Source organism: Saccopteryx leptura, chromosome 1 (assembly GCF_036850995.1).
Source record: "Saccopteryx leptura isolate mSacLep1 chromosome 1, mSacLep1_pri_phased_curated, whole genome shotgun sequence".
Classification (NCBI taxonomy): domain Eukaryota; kingdom Metazoa; phylum Chordata; class Mammalia; order Chiroptera; family Emballonuridae; genus Saccopteryx; species Saccopteryx leptura.
In genome coordinates, this window is record NC_089503.1 from 249509639 (window position 1) to 249527141 (window position 17503).

Consider the following 17503-nt stretch of genomic DNA (forward strand, 5'->3'; position numbering starts at 1 on the left):
CTGTAACACTCCTGAAATGACAATTATTTTTACTCTCTTCCTTGTTATAGTAATGATTGTTATTAGGGTACCTACATTTATTGAGGCTTAACTCTGCCAGGAAATGTATCCAAAAGCTGTAGATTAAATTATCTCATTCAATATTTCCTATAAAATCTATACAAGGAATACACTGATGAAAGAAATCAAAGAAGGCTCAAATAAATGGAAAGATAGTCCATGTTCATAGACAGTAAGATGGCATATTGTGAAAAAGTTAGTTTTTGCCAACTTGATCTATAATTTCAATGCATTCAAAATCAAAATCCTAGAAAATTATTTTGTGGAAATTGACAAACTATTTCTAATGTTGATGTGGAGAGACAAAAGACCTGGGATAGTTTATACAATCTTCAAGGAGAAAAACAAAGTCACAGGATTGACCCAGTATGACTTCAAGGCTTGGTAGATAGCCACAGTAACCATTCAGTTTTTTTCAATACATTTTAGCCTTACTTTACACCTGGGGAAACTGAGGCTCAGAGCATATGGCCTGTATCAGATGAAACCCATGTCTGATTTCAACTAAAACCCAGGTTTGAACTAAACAGCTCTTGGCACTGTGCAGATCTTGGCATGGGAGTATGATTGAAATTCTTTTTCTTCTGAGAAATAAGCAACAAATTCTTATCTTTCTCTCAACAGCTGTTGGCTCAAGCTTGATAGAGGGTTCATCTGGAGCTTCATGGGGCCAGTGGCCATCATAGTTTTGGTAGGTGACCATTGATGGTTATCTTTTGATGTGCCTGCCCTTGGTTAGCTAGCATAGAGAGTGTTTCTTGTCTGTTAAAATGGAAATGAGATAAAGATAAAAAAAATATAGCCTAATGTGACCAACATCTCCTACCCCTTATTGGAAGTAATGCCTGCATGTGTCTTTCCTGACTTTTGCCTAGTTTGTTGGTTGCTTTGATATAATATAACCCTCTACCAGGCATTCTTTTAAACATTCTACATTCATTTACTTCAACAAATATTTAATAATTATTTACTCTGCATAGAGTAACATATTTTTCTGTTGGCCAGGAACTTTCCATTTACATTCATTGTCAGGGTATAGACTTAAAAAAATTAAGTGAGAGGAAGGGACATAGAAAGTCTCCCGCATGCACTCTGATTGGGATCCACCCATCAGCCCCTCTCTAGTGCTGATGCTCTGCCTATTTGGGGCCCAAGCTCACAATCGAGCTATTTTTAGCACCTGAAGTGGAGGCTCCAGGGAGCCTTCCTCAATGCTTAGGGCCAGTGCACTCAAATTAATCGAGACATGGCTGCAGGGGAGGGAAAAAGAGGAGAGAGAGAGAAGGGGGAGAGGAGGGGAGGAGAAGCAGGTGGTCACTTCTCCTGTGTGCCCTGACTGGTAATTGAACCTGAGACTTTCACACACCTGGTCGACACTCTACCACTGAGCCAATTGGCCAGGGCCTGGTATAGATATTAATAGCACATTTTCTACTTTCAAGGTGTCCTGGTTTGAATGATAAATTACCTCGATTAAGCACCAAGTGTCCCTGGTTATATACTGTGTGCTGTTTAGACCAGAGCATATGTCCATACCATCCTTCTGAAGCCTGTATCTTTTGGGAAAAGATTCTTAGGTCTACCTCTAGTTGGGTTGTGTGACATGGCCTCAAAAGAAAATTTCAAGTCAATTTTTCCTGCTGTTTCCATAGATAAACTTGGTATTCTATTTCCAAATTCTGTGGATTTTGAGAAGCAAACTTTCCTCCCTAAATAAAGAAGTTTCCACCATTCAGGACACCAGGTAAGAGGGTACCAGAGTCAGTGGTATTGAGATTTTCCTATAGGACAACCCTGCCTTGAAGAGAAAAACCCACATAAAAATGTGATATAAAATTTCCCAGTATTAGCTAAAGAGTACATGAGAGACAACTGATAGAAGTAAAAAGTATGATTTTCAGGTAATTTTATGTATTCCCTTGTCTCTTTATTCAATAAATATTCATCAGGTACCTCATCTGTGTAGCTCACTCTTAATATAAATTAATGCCAAGAGTATCAGCATTATCCTTTTGTCCTTGAGAGTCCACCCACTTTGTAGTCCGTTCTCCCTGGATGTAGAAACTCAGTTTTCATTGGTGCTGGCCTAAATTATTAAAAATATGGATGAGACAAGTAATATTAACAAGGAACTTGATAGATTCTGGGCATTTACATGATTAGTTCATGGAGTGCTCACGACTCCAAGCTCTCTGGTGGGTACTACTAATGACTCCATTTATAAGAGGAACAAATTTCTCATCTTACCCAAGAATGGGTAAGAACCTTGCATTGGTGTGTCATGTGAACAAAACTTAGAGGAATTTCTGTCCAACTTCAGACTCTGCCTTTGATCTTGACGTACATATGAGACCAACCTAACATCTCAGCCTTGGTTTCTTTGATCCTGGAGAGTCAGAGTGTCACCCTTCTTGGTGTTTCACCATACCTCTACACATGCTCATACACACACACACACACACACACACACACACACATGCATACAGATGTATATGCACACACATTCACACACATTAGCTTACCCAGACTGTGGCCATCAACAACTCCATTCAAGACACAATTTTTGGCCTGACTTGTGGTGGCACAGTGGATAAAGCATCAACCTGGAATGGTGAGGTCACTGGTTCAAAACCCTGGACTTACCTGGTCAAGGCACATATACCAGTTGATGCTTCTTGCTCCTTCCCCTTCTCTCTCTCTCTTTTTTCTCTCTCATTCCCCTTTCTAAAATGAATACATAAAATCTTAAAAAAGGACATACTTTTTGTTTAAAGAAATCCAACACTGTGTTATGTTCTGAAGTCATAATATTTTCATCATATTTTTCAGTTCAAATTTCTAGAATTCACTTTCCACAAATCTTCCAGTAAGTCTAGGTAAGAAATTTCACAGGAAAATAATTTCCAAGAGTGGGAGAAAGTGTCATTCTCAGAGACAATAATTGAAAACATGGGTTCTGCCTCATCCTCAAGCTACGTACCTTTGTGGAAGCCACTTAACCACCTGAGGTTTTTATGAAGTTTCTTTTTTTTTAAATTTAGAAATGAAATCTAATGGGGTATCATTGATCAATAAAAGTGCAGTGGTCTTAGGTAAACATTTCTATAACATCTGAACAGTTGATTGTGTTGTGTGCCCATCACCCAAAGTCAGATTATTTTCCATCACCGTATATTTGTCCCCCTGTACTCCCTCCTCCTCCCCCTGGCAACCACTTCACTTTTATTTATGTCCTTGAGTCTCAGTTTTATATCCCAGCTATGTGTGAAATCATAGAGTTTCTATCTTTTTCTGATTTACTGATGAAGTTTTAATAGGTGATGCATGTGAAGCATTGAGCACAGTGCCCAACAAGCAGTGAGTCCCTAATAAATAGTCGTAATTATTTCTCTTTCCCCTTTTCAGAGTCATGACCTTTAAAGCCATCGCTCAGCTGTTTATGCTGGGCTGCTCGTGGGGTCTTGGTTTTTTTATGGTTGATGAAGTTGGGAAGACAATCGGATCAGTCATTACCTACATGTTCACCATCATCAATGTCCTGCAGGGGGTTTTACTCTTTGTGGTACACTGTCTCCTTAATCGCCAGGTAAAGCTAATTACATAGTCTCTGAGCCTTATTGAATGGTCATTAATTTCTTGTCTTTCTCTTACCTTTTATATGTTGGGGTTGCCTTGATTTGGAGAAGAAAGTTTAGCTGTTGCTTGAGTTTGCCATGTGTGCTGGGTTTCATTTAGTCTAACATTTATCATTTGAATGAATCTCTTAAGAGATTCACCTACTCAGGTGGCCATAACAAAATAACAGAGGCTGTGTGGCTTATACCAGTGGTCCCCAACCTTTTTTGGGCCACAGACCGGTTTAATGTCAGAAAATATTTTCCCAGACCAGCCTTTAGGGTGGGATGGCTAAATCTATCACGTGACCGAGACAAGCATCAGGAGTGAGTCTTAGACGGATGTAACAGAGGAAATCTGGTCATTTTTAAAAATAAAACATCGTTCAGACTTGAATATAAATAAAACAGAAATAATGTAAGTTATTTATTCTTTCTCTGAGGACCGGTACCAAACGACCCATGAATGGGTACTGGTCTGCGGCCCGGGGGTTGGGGACCACTGGCTTAGACAATGGAAATTTATCTTCTCAGAATTCTGGAGGCTGGAATTCTGAGATCAGGGTGCCATTATGGTCAGGGTCTGGTGGGACCAATTATTTTGGCTTGCATATGACCACCTTCTTGCTGTGTTCTCATGTAGGAGAGAGAGTGGGGGGGAGGGAGCTTTCATGCCTCTTTTTATAAGGACACTAAATCTATTGGATCAGGGCTCTACCGCTATGACCTGATTTAACTTAGTTATTTGATAAAGGTCAGATCTGTAAATACAGTCACATTTCTGGGCTAGAGTTTTAACATATAGATTTTAACATATGAATTTGGGGAATGGAAGACACAAACAGTTCATAGTAGGGCATGTTATCAGTCAGGATAAGGTAGATTATGCTACAGTAACAAATAGCTCCCCTCCGCTCATTTCAGTGGCTTTACAGCAGTAAGATTTATTTCTTGCTCATGCTACCTAGTTACATTGTCTTAATTTGGGGATGTGGGCTGAAGAGGAAGCCCCTCTGTTGAACACTGGTGTTTTCATGGCAAACAAAAAGGTGATCATGGCAAAGCATAGCTTAGATCTCTTTCATTGGCCAAAGTAAGTCACACGGCCAAACCTGAATTCACCAGAGAGAGGATGAGTAATCCCTGGTATGGGGATGCACTACATGGAGGATGCTGGAATTGTTGGCAAAAGCTACCATAAACTCAGAGAGACTTCAGCTTTAATCCAAGTTTTTCCACTGAGTGGGTTGCAGTGTGACCTTGGCCATGTTGCTTCTCTCCATGAGACTCAATTTTCTCATCTGAAAATGTAGTAGTACCTACCTTATAGGAGTTGATAATTAAATCAGATAATTCAATATCAATCTCCTAGCACAGTCCCTGGCATATACCAAGTTCTCAGTGAAGGTCAATATTATAATTTTACTCTTTACATAAGATTAGGAATGATTTTCTTAGTCTTTATCCTTTGCTAAAAGCTACCGGCAATTAAGGTACAAGTGACAAAAAGACATTTTAACACTTCATTAATTTCTCTTTTGTTTCTTAGTGCCTTCTTAATGCTTGGTACTCCTTACACACAGAAGAAGTACAATACAACTTATTTTACTAAATTAATGTTGAGTATTAAATATTCAGATTATCTTTTATAACATGTTAAGGAGGCCAAAGGAAGGCAATTCATGAAATCACAATGGGTGGCTTAGTCTCAGGGCTCTGGAGTAAGAAAGACAAGATTTTTGACTGCTAACTGGATTTTGAATATGACCTTAGACAAGTCTAATTTCTTCATCTGTAATAGGGTGGGGTATAAGAAGTCCCTTCCTGATTGGATTTATGTAGGGATAAAATGATATATTGTATATAAGTGCATTAGACATCACCACCACCATCATTATTATCACCACCATCATCACCATCACCATCATCTGTGGCATAATCACCTCCACCGTCATTACCTTGCTACCATTATCATCCCCACCATTTTCATCTTTATCATCATTATCATCACTATATGACCATATTCACTTTCATTATCACTACCATCATCATCTTTACCACCCTCATTATTTTCATCCATACCCTAATTATCATTATTATCACAACCATCATAACCTTTATCACCATCATCACTTTCATCCTCATTGCCATATATAGAGTCCTCATGGTGCTTGACATTTAGTAAACACCTTTTCTTCAACTGAAGATGTCAAATTTAAATAAATCAACATGAGCGTGGCCAAGATTATACAGAAAACCAGCGAAAAAGCTGTAGAAAGCAGGACTTGGCACTTACATCTTTAGTTTCCTATTAATTTAGGGTTTTTTCTTCTGAACCAAGCTCTGGATATAACGCAAGCCTCTTTATTCCTCAAACTTCCAGGTGCGAATGGAATACAAGAAATGGTTTGGTAAGAAGCTGAAAGGGGTTGAAAGCGAAAGCACTGAGGTCTTTCGCTCTACTACCCAAACCAGATTGGTAAGACCAGCTTCTCTGCAATACTGTGAACTTGTCTGAACCCAACAGCTCATACTACTATGAACATCCTGGTTCTCTGATCTGAAAGAAAAGGGAAATTGCATTGGGTTCTCGCTTTCTGAACCTGAAGTTTCTGGTTTTTGAGACCCAAACCTGAAAAGCTATTCTTCCTTTCTCTCCTTCTCTTCCTTCCCTTACTCCTTTCCTTCCCTTTTTTATTCTCTACATAGTAGTCAGAGTGGCAATGAAATATGCAAATCAGATTATTTTACTTCCCTACTCAACACTCTGGCTTTACATCATATTTAGAATCAAATTGAACCTCTTATCATCACTTAAAATTAGCTCAACACCCTTACATAGCTGTGTTGGATCCTTTTCAGTTCCCTGAACTTGCCAGGCTCATCTCTGCCTCAGGGCCTTTGTGCCAACTGTTTCCTCCAGCCTTTTCCTTTTATCCTGCCAGCTTGTCTCATTAATGCTTACACTTCAGCTGAAATGTCACCTCCTCAGAGAAGTTTTCCCTAACCACTCATTTTGTGATAGTCTCACTCACTCTCTGTCATTACATTCTATTTTAATTCTCTGCATACATATCTCATTATTTGGTATTTATCTTAAAGACATCAAATTGATTGCTTTTCGTCAGTCTCCATCCTCTGTAAGTGAGATAGAGAGAGGGACACAGACAGGCAGGAAGGAGAAAGATGAGAATTTACAACTCATAGTTGTGCCATCTTAGTTGTTCATTGATTGCTTTTTCATATGTGCCTTGACCAGGGTGTGGTCCAGCTGAGCCAATGACCCCTTGCACAGGGCAGCAACCTTTGGACTCAAGCCAGTAACTATGGGATCATGTTTATGATCCCAGGTTCAAGCCAGTGATGCTCAAGCTGGATGAGCCTGCGCTCAAGCCAGCCACCTCGGAGTTTTGAACCTGGGTCCTCAGCATCCCAGGCCAATACTTTATTCACTGTACCACCTCCTGGTCAGGCAGCTTGCACTACTATTATTTTCCTTTTGCCTAGAGCAATGCCTGGCCCATAGACTTAATTTGATGAGTGTCTAAATTTCCTGTTTAAGGATGAGGAAACAGTAACTGGGAAAGCTCAAAGGTTTGCTTAAAGCTACTCAACCAGTTAGAAAAATTCTAACACAGGTCTGTTTTCCTCCTAAAGTTGACAACTTTTCTTGGTTGCCACTAGAATTATTGTTACTTCAGAAGAACAATTTTGGGGACCAGCTGTTCATAGAACATGCAGTTTCACATCAAGGATAATTCTACTATGTGGCTACTGTCTGTGTCCTAACATTACCCTGTTTTCCTGGTATATGCCACTGGTCACCCTTTGGTTGAAATTACCAATGGTCAAAGGATATGTTGATCTGAACTGTGTAAATGAAGTGTCCAACATACATGGTCACCAAAAACATATCACATGGTAGAATTCATAGTATAGATTCTGTGGTTACTAGATCTAAGTTTGAATCTTGATTTTTTGGGGGGTTTCTGGCTGGTAGATACTGGGCAAGTAGCTTAACCTCTCTGAGCTTCATCATCTCATCATTGAAATGTCTGATTGATTGAGGACAAAAATAATGTACACAAAAGTACTTTATGTTGAACCATGTCAACATTACCTTTATTAATTCCAAATGATCAAGATTCAACTATATATAAGAACTTGGCAATGACTGTATGCCTTTGACTTTGAACAATACATTCTAAAAAGCACACATTCAATCTTATAATCTTTAATAATCATCTGTATCATTTAAGTGATTTATCATTGTCGTGTTTAAATGGAACCAAAGCGCCTGGGTTCAAACCCCAACTATATCACTTTCAAGCTCTGTGGCCTTGCACAAGCCACTTAATGTCTGTGTGCCTCAGTTTCTTCATCTGTAAAATGGGAAGAACAGTACCCATCTCCTCATGAGAATTACATGAGGTCACATGCATTAAGTGCTTAGAATGCCACCTGGAACACGCTAAACACTGCAAATGTTTGTAAAGAGATGCAATAAGTAAAAGGCCATCTATGATGGGTTGGGGGGGAAGCTGTAGAGTCAGACGGCAGAACCTCTTTATTCAGCTTTGTACCTTAGAAATCTTAGCTTGTCAGCCCCAGGCATGCTAGACTTTTTGGTTGATTTCTGAGGTGTTCATTTCTTTTCAGCTTCTTCTCCATATTAATTTCTCCCAAATAGGAGGAACGAGGGAAATCATTGGAAACCTCTCACAGAGGAGACACTGCATCTGTCCGACTGCAGCCTGGGACTCAATATTTCACTCTCTTTTGGGGAAGAAGAGTCAACTAAGCTGCTTACGGATGGTGCCCTGTGGTGGTCACAGATGACTTGTAAAATTGCCATCGTCGGTATCTTTCTTGTGAAAAGGAGTCCTGTTGCCTTCCCTGATTTTGGTTTCTATCACCACAGACACAAAGGGACACATGGGAGAATTCTTAGACCAGAATCCAGAATTGCATGTCATGTGCAATTAAGGGCTTGAGGGATCCTTTTAAATGTCTGACAAGGGAAATAAGCAGATTTTCTTCTTCTAGCTGTTGCTGCCCCGCCCAACATGAACTGACTGGCACCTGGCTTCAGCTCACAGTGTCTCTCTCTGGATTTCTGTTGCATTTCTTGCTTGACTTAGGGGGGTGAGCACACAGTATGGTGTCCAGTAGATGTCTTGTAGGACTGTGCACCTGAAACCTGTATCATTTTGCTAACCAGTGTCGCCCCAATAAATTAAAGAAAAGATCTTACATCATTTAACAGCTGTGTAATTTAATAATTCCCATATGAATAGATATTAAAAAGGGGGTTGCATGCTTGGAGAGCAAACACACACGTCCTTGCTCAGTGCTGCATTGTCCCCAGGAAGGAGCTTGTAGCCAGGTCACCAGGACTTCCCTGTTTTTGTTTCCTGATGATGATTTTGAACCCATCCTGGTTAAAGAAAATTTTGTTTTCTTAGTGTCATCTTGAGTATGCTCTAGTTTAAGTGCTCCTAGAACAGTGTGATGTTTCAAAGTTACTGGATTTTAGGTGTGTTTTTCAGCACTAGAATGAGTAAGTGCATGGATAACTTTGTTACCCAGTATTTTAAGAACAATTTTAAATTATAACAGTAAATGTTAAAACAGCCAAGAGTCATCATAGCTCATTTGAAGAGCTTCCATGTGTAGTTTTTAGGTCGTGGACAAAGGATTGTGTCCCTTTTCTGCTCAACCAGTTCAATGTATCCACCATGTGGTAGTGATATAACCAGAGGGTACAATTCACTCCACTGCCTGGCTTTGAAATGCTGATTCCCTTGACAAGTTGAAATTTAGGGAAACTCATGTGGTTTTTAATGTCATGAAATTACAAGTTTACATGAATAAAATTTGTATAAAATTCAGGTTTTTTCTTTCTTTCTCTCTTTTTTATTGAGAGACCGAAGGTGGAGATAGACTCCCACATGCGCCCTGACCGGATCCTCCCGGCAAGCCCCCTACACATCTGGACTGCTGCTCTGTTGCTTGGCAGCCCAGTTATTTTAGCACCTGAGGCAGGCCATGGAGCCATCCTCAGTGTCCCAGGGCCAACTTTGCTCAAACCATATGAGCCATGGCTGTGGGAGGAGAAGAGAGAGAGAGAGAGATAGAAGGGGTGGTGGTGGAGAAGCAGATGGTTGCCTCTCCTGTGTGCCCTAACCAGGAATATGAATCTGAAACTTCCACACAAGGTCAATGCTCTGCCGCTGAGCCAACAGGTAAGGACCTTAAATGCAGGCTTTTTCAAGAAGATGTTTGGTACTTAGTATCCAAATTAATGGTACAAATTTACTAATCTGTTCATTAAAAAGTTATTGCTAGGAATTTATCCCAGGGATATTGTGATAAGTATGACTTGACATATAAATTCAGGGTGAAGTGATGTATTCTACCAGCCTGGACTATTGGCTACGATGGGTTGGATGGAAATAAAGGAGAATTTTGTATGCAGACATGTGACCGTAAACCTGTATGTATACTCACAAGTCCACTAGGCTGCTGCCCTTACAGGGAAGACAAGTCAGCAGGGCTTGCTCTTGCCTGCTACCAAACACTGGAAAACAGCACCAGTGTCTCTCCGTCTCTGCAGTGTGCCAGACCATTGCATGGAGCCCACGAGTCACCGTGACACTCTTCTCTGCTGAGGAAGACAAACATCCACGAGCAAGGTTTGTTCTGACACAACAGTTGGGAGCAAAGAATGGCTAAGGCCAAGAAAGACTGACCACATCCTGGATGTGGGGCAGCCCAGGGCTTTATTAGCTCTCATTGCTGCGGATGGATCATTTCTGATTGCTTATTAACTTGTCGAATGAGGAAAGGTGTGTGGCAAGCAAAAAGTGGGTCATGGTTTTCTTCATTGCCTCTTCAGATTGATGTTTTTGAACAGATTCTTGGTTGTCAGCCAAGCCCAAAATCTCCCACATGAAATAATTGGTGTTGGGTTTAAGCAGACCAGACACATTAACGAATGTTCACCAGCATGTTGCTGCCCCACTTTCCATCCCTCTGTTTCTATTCCACTGTTGTCATGGAAACAAGGTGTCCATCAGGATTGTTACAGTAATTAATAATGTATCCACAGAATGTAATAAGTAATATGAAGTCAAGTTTTTAAAACGAGGCATATTTCCAGGTGCTTTTATAAAAAAGACCTCCAAAATGTATGGGTCATATGAAAAAAACTGTGTGTGGGTCAGTGAGTTTAGTATAATACATTAGGTAGTATAATATAGAACATATGAGAAATAACTGAATACACTCTGCTAGTGGATGGCCCTTTTTTTTTTTTTTTTTAATCAGAAATTCAGACCTGAACCATTCTCTCAGACTATTTAGAAGAAGGAGTGTGCCAATGTTCTCTGAGGTTTGTGTTCCCTGGCTGAGCAAGGGGAGAGTGGTCCCATGCCAGGTCCCTGGCCATATGTGGTCTCTTTCTCTGAGGTCCCCACCGCTCCCCAAAGCCACTCCCCTGGGCTTCTGAGGCTTCGAGCCTCACCTCCACCACCTTCTCCCCACCTCCCACCTCAGAAGCTCAGAAACCCATGTGGCCTGCACAGCCCCTCCCTGCCCAGAGAGATCCTTCCAAGTCAGCACTTCTTGTCCACACACTTTTTTTTTTCTTTTAGAGAGAGGGATAGACAGGGACAGACAGACAGGAACGGAGAGATGAGAAGCATCAATCAATAGTTTTTCTTGCGCATTGCGACATCTTAGTTGTTCATTGATTGCTTTCTCATATGTGCCTTGACCGCGGGCCTTCAGCAGACCGAGTAACCCCATGCTTGAGCCAGCGACCTTGGGTCCAAGCTGGTGAGCTTTTGCTCAAACCAGATGAGCCCACGCTCAAGCTGGCGACCCCAGGGTCTCGAACCTGGGTCCTCGGCATCGTAGTCCAATGCTCTATCCACTGCGCCACCGCCTGGTCAGGCTCTTGTCTACATACTTTGACTCTGCAGGAGACCCGGGAGCAGCCCCCACTGTCCCTATCTTAGGACTGATTAACTTCTGGCTCAGTGGTGAATGTGGCTTGATCTCTGGAGCAGATGGTCCCTGGCCAACTGGGTATTGGGAGCAAAAGTTCTTTTGGTTCTACCAGGAGCCAACTCCTAGAGTTTGTACCACTCAGTGAAAGCCAGAGCCCTTGGAACCCAGCAGATTGGGGGTCCCTTAGGAGTCAGAGGCAGAACCAGTGGCCCTGGGGAGTCACAGAGTCCAGGGGAGGGAGGGTTCTGGACCCCCCATGAGGTGAAAGAAGAATACCCTCTTCCATGACAGGGCAGCACAAGGGAAGGAGGCCAGAATCAAGTGCATGGCCAGGCTTAAGTCTAGCCAATCTGTTGGCCTTTTGGGTGTTTACTGTGGGCTATGCTCAGGCTTCAGGAAGGCCCAGTGAACTGAGGGTGGCCAGGCAGGTGTGAAGGGCTCTGCTTTTATCCTGTCACTATCTCCCTGCTGCCTAGGGGACTAGTTCTCTCTTCTCCAGGGACCAGGCAAGGGCTCCATGCAGGCTGAGCTGTCAGAGCAGGTCAGGTGGGGACAAAGGGCACGTACGAACTCCTGGTACAGAACATGCAGGGCAATGGGAGGGCATGAAGGAACCGCCCATAGTAGTGGTCAGGGGACAGAATTTTCTTCCTGCTTCCATGATCCTGGGGATCCCTATCTTCTTAGGCCCTTGGTGCTAGCCTGGGCTCACCAGAACCAGCATGACTGAGTAGAAGGAACCCCGTCACTAGCTCCTAGTGACCCTCCCTTTCTTAGCTGTTCCTGACCCCTAGACTCTCCCATAGGGTGATGCCAACCCCTGCAGGGATCCTGTACCAGTCAGAGCCCTGGTTTCCAGCTAGCCCTCAACACTGGCCCCAGGATGGATCATAATGGCCGATGTTTATGGAGTGATCACTAAGTATCAGGCACTGTTCTCACACGTCATATGTGGTGGCATGCTCAGCTCTCAGTTACCCTCTGAGGTCTGTGGAGACTCAGAGAAGCCAGGTGACTGGTCCAAAGCCACACAGCATGCTTTAGGAGCAGGTCTGTCTGATTCTGGAGCTTTGGCCTTGGGTGTGGCGCTGAGCTGCCTTTCACGGAACTGGCAAAAGGCTAGAGGCAGGTGTACTCAAAGCCCCCAGGAAGGCAGGGCCAGATCATCCCCAGGGAAAACAGGGCAGATGGCCTGACACCCTGGTTCCCAGCTAGCCCTCAACTTGGCTCCAGGATGGATCATAATGTCTGATGTTTGGATTGTTTGTTTCACCTGAGGGAAAGGGAGGGCCAGCTGCTCGGGGAAGCCCTCACTGCCCTGTTCCTGTGGTCACTCCCCTGGCAGCTCCTATGTCCCGCACTGCAGGGAGCTGTGTTTTCAGAATTTGGAGGATGAGAGGTGCCCATTGCAGGGTCCAAGGCCAATGCAAGACCAATCTGTTTCTTCTTCCCCTCCCTCTCTCTCTCTCTCCCTCTCTCCCTCTCTCCCTCTCTCCCTCTCTCCCTCTCTCCTCTCCTTCTCCCTCTCCCTCTCTTGCTGCCCTTGCTCCTCATCCTGGGGCTGCAGCAATCAGAAATCACTGCTGGAGCCCGAGCACCTGTTGCCGAGCACATTTTGCAGAATGCTGAATGGGAGGATGACCGGGAAGCCGCTGTGACTCAGCTCCCTGTGGCGGGAGCACATGGGCGGCTCCTCAGAGCCCGGCTGATCTCTGGTGGGCTGAAAGGGCTCAGCCTGCAGCCAGGAGTCAGCGTGCCCAGGCCAGGGCGGGGGCACGTCGGGGCATGGCTTGGCATAGTCAGGGAGAAGAAATGGGTGCCCTAGAGCTCTGGGGCCATGTTTCTGGACAGTGAAAGCAGCAGCAGGGCCTCAGGTCAGGAGATCATGGGCTTTCTGCAGTGAGCTTAAATGGGGCAATGTGGCCACTGTTTCGGAGGCGGGTGGCTGGAGGCTTCAGGACTCCTTGGGTCAAACCATGGACCCGGGGCGGACAGGGATCTGGGAGCCTTGCACCCAGCATTGTGCTGAGTGAGCCCAGCAGGTGTAGCTTATTGGATATCTTTTTCCCAGAAGGGATGTGACCTGAGGTGTAAGGGAAGACCAGGCAGTCTGAGGGACAGCTGGTGTCCCCTGTCTCCACCCTGTCATGGTGGAGAACAGCTCAGCATGGTAGCAGGGCCGGGCCCTGGAGCCCCTGCTGTGCCCTGTGCCAGGGGGACAGGATGGGCACCACGAGCAGAGGTGCTGTGCTGAGTCCTCTCTGGCCTCCAGGATGGTGTCAGTGAGCTCAGGAACGTATATCACTTTGGCTGCACATAGAGATGTTGCTGCTCCGCTTTGGCAAGACCCGGGGATGGCAGGCCCTCCAACCTGGGGGTCTCTGAGATGACATTTTAACAAATGTCCACCTTTGGGACCAGGCCTAGAAAGATATCTTACTCACCCTGGGGGTGGGGTGGCGTGGGGAGGCAGGGCTGGCTGTGGCTGCCTGTCCCAGGAACCACTCAGGTAGGTGGATGGGGGCCCCTGCTGGGCAAACACCCTCCCGGTGAAGGAAGGCGTCTGCAGAGGCTGGGGCAACCCTGATCTCAGGACCTGGTCTGGGAGGCTCTGCTGCTGATGGTGCGGTGAGCATTGGCCTCTGCCAGTTCCTGGGACCTGGTCATGCCTGACCCTTGCCCAAATCTAGATGGAGTGGAGGAGGCACAAGACAGTTGTGAGCCAATCTTCCACAACACACAGGGAAAGGCAATATCAGACCCTTTTCCCTGAGGCATAGAATGAGGCTCGGCTATGGGTGAAGATGTGCCCGAGGCGGCACTGTGTACGAGGTGGAGCCGAGGTAACCAGCCTTCACTCTGGACCACTGTGGAGGAGTCGATGGTCTTGAAACTGGTGGCCAACCAACATCCATCTCATGATGGCATGACAGCTGTGCTGTCTTAGAACAGCCGCTTCATGGAAGCAGGGCTCCCGAACTCTGGCCAGGAGGCGCGCCCAGCCCGCCCTGCTCCTGCCCGGCCCGCACACAGGCAGCCTTCCACTGACTTTGTCCTGCTGCACTTTAATGAGGCCCAGTGGTAGGGGCATGGTCACTGGGTGGCATGGAGCAGCCCCAGGTGGCAGAGGTTGGTCACCCAGCTGTGATCTCAGAGAGGGTGAAGCACAGGGTCTGAGCAGCCGCTGACCAGGAGGCTGGCGGGTTGGCTGAGCTGTGGCCGTGGCCTGTGTGAGCGCTCCAGCTTCGATCGGAGGGTCCGGGTTGTTCAGGACAGAGGTCACTCCCTTCTGTCTTCCTGCCTGACAGAAAAGGGTGGGTTAGTGACAGGGTCCCAAACCTAGTGCCCTCACCCTGTCTGTCCCCCTCACCGTGCCAGAGGGGGTGGAGCAGTCCTAAGTGTTTGGTATGTATGTGCATTGACCCAGAGTAGCCTGTGGCCACAAGGATTATAACGTTCCTCTCACAGAGGAGACTGAGGCTCAGAGATGTTGAATACTTTGCCCTTGGGACAGCGCTAGTTGTAAGGTCGGTGGATAACAGGAAAGGTCAGACCTGCGAACTTTGGCTAGGACCGCCCACAACCAAGCCGCCAAAAGAAACTTCCCTGGAGCCCTTTGGAAAACAGCGACCATCTGCCAGCCAGTGAGATTTCACCACGTCATATTAGCTAGACCACCCTAGGGACCCTTTAAATATCTCCCACACGGATCACCACTTGTGACTTCCCTGGCCTCCATCTTTCCTTGGTGTGTGTGTGTGTGTGTGTGTGTGTGTGTGTGTGTGTGTGCGCGCTCTGTACTCAACAAAGCCTTTTACCATTCCACACTTCATGGCTCCAGCCCCTTCCTTCCTTCTCGGTGGGGAAAATTACCTTACACTAGTTTGGCTCAGAGCTGGAATTAGAACCTAAGACTGTGTGACTTCTGAGCCAGGCCTCTTGTTTCCAGCCAAGCTGCCCAGGAGTTAGTTCCTTGAAGCTTAGAGGTCAGTCACCAGGGAAGGGGCGCCCTATGGCCCAGAGATCCCAGGGCTCTCTCTGACCTCGCTTCTGACAGGTTCTTATGGCCAATATCTTCTCTATGGAAGCTTCTTCCCAAAATATCTTCACCTTATTTCAGCCAAACAAATGTGACTATGGTTGCTTGGGAGAGGGAGGAGAGGTCTGATTCTGGGTAACTGTTGATGGGGGGCTGTTTCTGGACCCTGCCTGGCTCTCTCCGTGAGGCAGGAGTACCTGCCTGCAGTGAGAGAGAGCTCTGTCAGAGCCCTGCCCAGCCCTGCTGACCTTTCTCTGGGGAAGGGTCACAAAGGAAGAGGCACTCCCCCTGCCTCCCCCGCCCCCCTGCACTGCAGCAGAAACGACTGTCTTCCTGCAGATGTCCCAGGCTGCTGCCCTAGACGTGCTCGTGCTGCTCAGCTTGTCCGGAACGCTCTTCCTCTTCCACAGCCATATGGCCATGACTCAGAATGTGCAGCTCACATTCTCCTTCTGACCCTCACAGTCCTTGCTGGTCTTAAGGCCTCATGTTATGTGTCCCCTGCAGAGACCGAAACTGCTGCCAAGAGATGGTGGAGAGGGGCAGAGGCGGATTCAACGGCAGGCGCACCGGGTGCGCCCTCGGCCCCGACTTCTGAAGGGCCCTGCAAAACCCCAGTTTTACACTTTTTTCTAATGTAAGGGCCCCAATATTTTCTTCTGCGCCCAGGGCCTCAACTGACCTTAATCCGCCTCTGGAGAGGGGCACGTAATTCTGTGCGGCTCTGGCTCTGGATGCTGGCCAGGTGCCCTCCCAGGTGCTGACCTGACTGCCAGGGTGCTGCGGAGAGTGAGGAATGGCTTCTCCTGCAACAGGCTTGAATCGCAAAGGGGTCTTTTGTTGACCATCTGAATGCCTACTCCCACAGATCTGGAGGTTTCAGGAATCAACAGTGAGCCTTTGTGGTTCAGACTGAAGCTTCTATCTACAACACACTCAGAATCACTTCCTGGGGTTCAGGGGTTAGTGGGGCCGCCCACAGGCTGACTGTTAGACAAAAATGCTCTAACTATATTTCTTTATTCTTTATTCTTTCTTTCTTTCTTTCTTTCTTTCTTTCTTTCTTTCTTTCTTTCTTTCTTTCTTTCTTTCCTCCCTCCCTCCCTCTCTCTCTTTCTCTTTCTTTTTTCTTTCTTTCTTTCTTTCTTTCTTTCTTTCTTTCTTTCTTTCTTTCTCTCTTCTCTCTCTCTTTCTTTCTTTCTTTCTTTCTTCTTTCTCTCTCTTTCTCTCTCTCTCTTTCTTTTTAGCAAGAGAGAGAGAGAAAGAGAAAGAGAGAAAGGAAGAGAGATGAGAAGCATCAACTCATAGTTGTGGCACCTTAGTTGTTCATTGATTGCTTCTCATATGTGCCTTGGCTGGTGGGCTCTGACCGAGCCAGTGACCCCTTGCTCAAGCCAGTGACCATGGGATCATGTTGTTGATCCCATGCTCAAGCTGGTGAGCCTGCAGTCAAGCTGGTGACCTCATGGTTTTGAACCTGAGACCTCAACATCCCAGGCTGATGCTCTATCCACTGTGCCACCATCAGTCAGATGCTCCAGCCATATTTCTATAATCACAATGCAAAACAATCACCCATGGTCTCTTTTTCCCTCCCAGATCGAAATGAACAGATGGAGAAGGTGTTCCAGAAGGTTGTAGAGAACAAGCGTACATCTGTGCCCACCCTGCACCAGATGTTCTGAAGCAGAAGGACAGTGGTCCCTGCTGCCATCAGACCTTGGGTCACAGCCTATTGCTGGACAATTCTCACTTATTCCAGAAGTTGTAGAACATA

The 17503-nt window shown here is 45.6% G+C and overlaps 2 protein-coding genes across 5 annotated transcripts in view; one reads left to right on the forward strand and one right to left on the reverse strand.

The window, feature by feature from the left end:
* Positions 1 to 9283, forward strand: part of ADGRE1 (adhesion G protein-coupled receptor E1) — a 92442-nt gene extending 83159 nt beyond the window's left edge. For 3 of the 4 annotated variants that reach the window (XM_066361003.1, XM_066361005.1, XM_066361006.1), the window contains 5 exons: positions 685 to 751; positions 1713 to 1804; positions 3466 to 3646; positions 6058 to 6153; positions 8365 to 9283. In XM_066361003.1, the coding sequence (XP_066217100.1) occupies positions 685 to 751; positions 1713 to 1804; positions 3466 to 3646; positions 6058 to 6153; positions 8365 to 8475 (547 nt within the window). In that variant the 3' untranslated portion in view covers positions 8476 to 9283. Of the gene's footprint in view, positions 1 to 684; positions 752 to 1712; positions 1805 to 3465; positions 3647 to 6057; positions 6154 to 6933; positions 7059 to 8364 lie in introns of those variants that run through there. The other variant, XM_066361004.1, reaches the window with a different exon arrangement.
* A 7210-nt stretch (positions 9284 to 16493) lies between these two features.
* CFAP92 (cilia and flagella associated protein 92 (putative)) overlaps positions 16494 to 17503 on the reverse strand; it is a gene marked incomplete at its 3' end in the record, with an annotated part of 65326 nt that continues 64316 nt past the window's right edge. The window contains exon 14 of the mRNA XM_066360206.1: positions 16494 to 16596. Within this exon, the coding sequence (XP_066216303.1) occupies positions 16494 to 16596 (103 nt within the window). The remainder of the gene's footprint in view (positions 16597 to 17503) is intronic.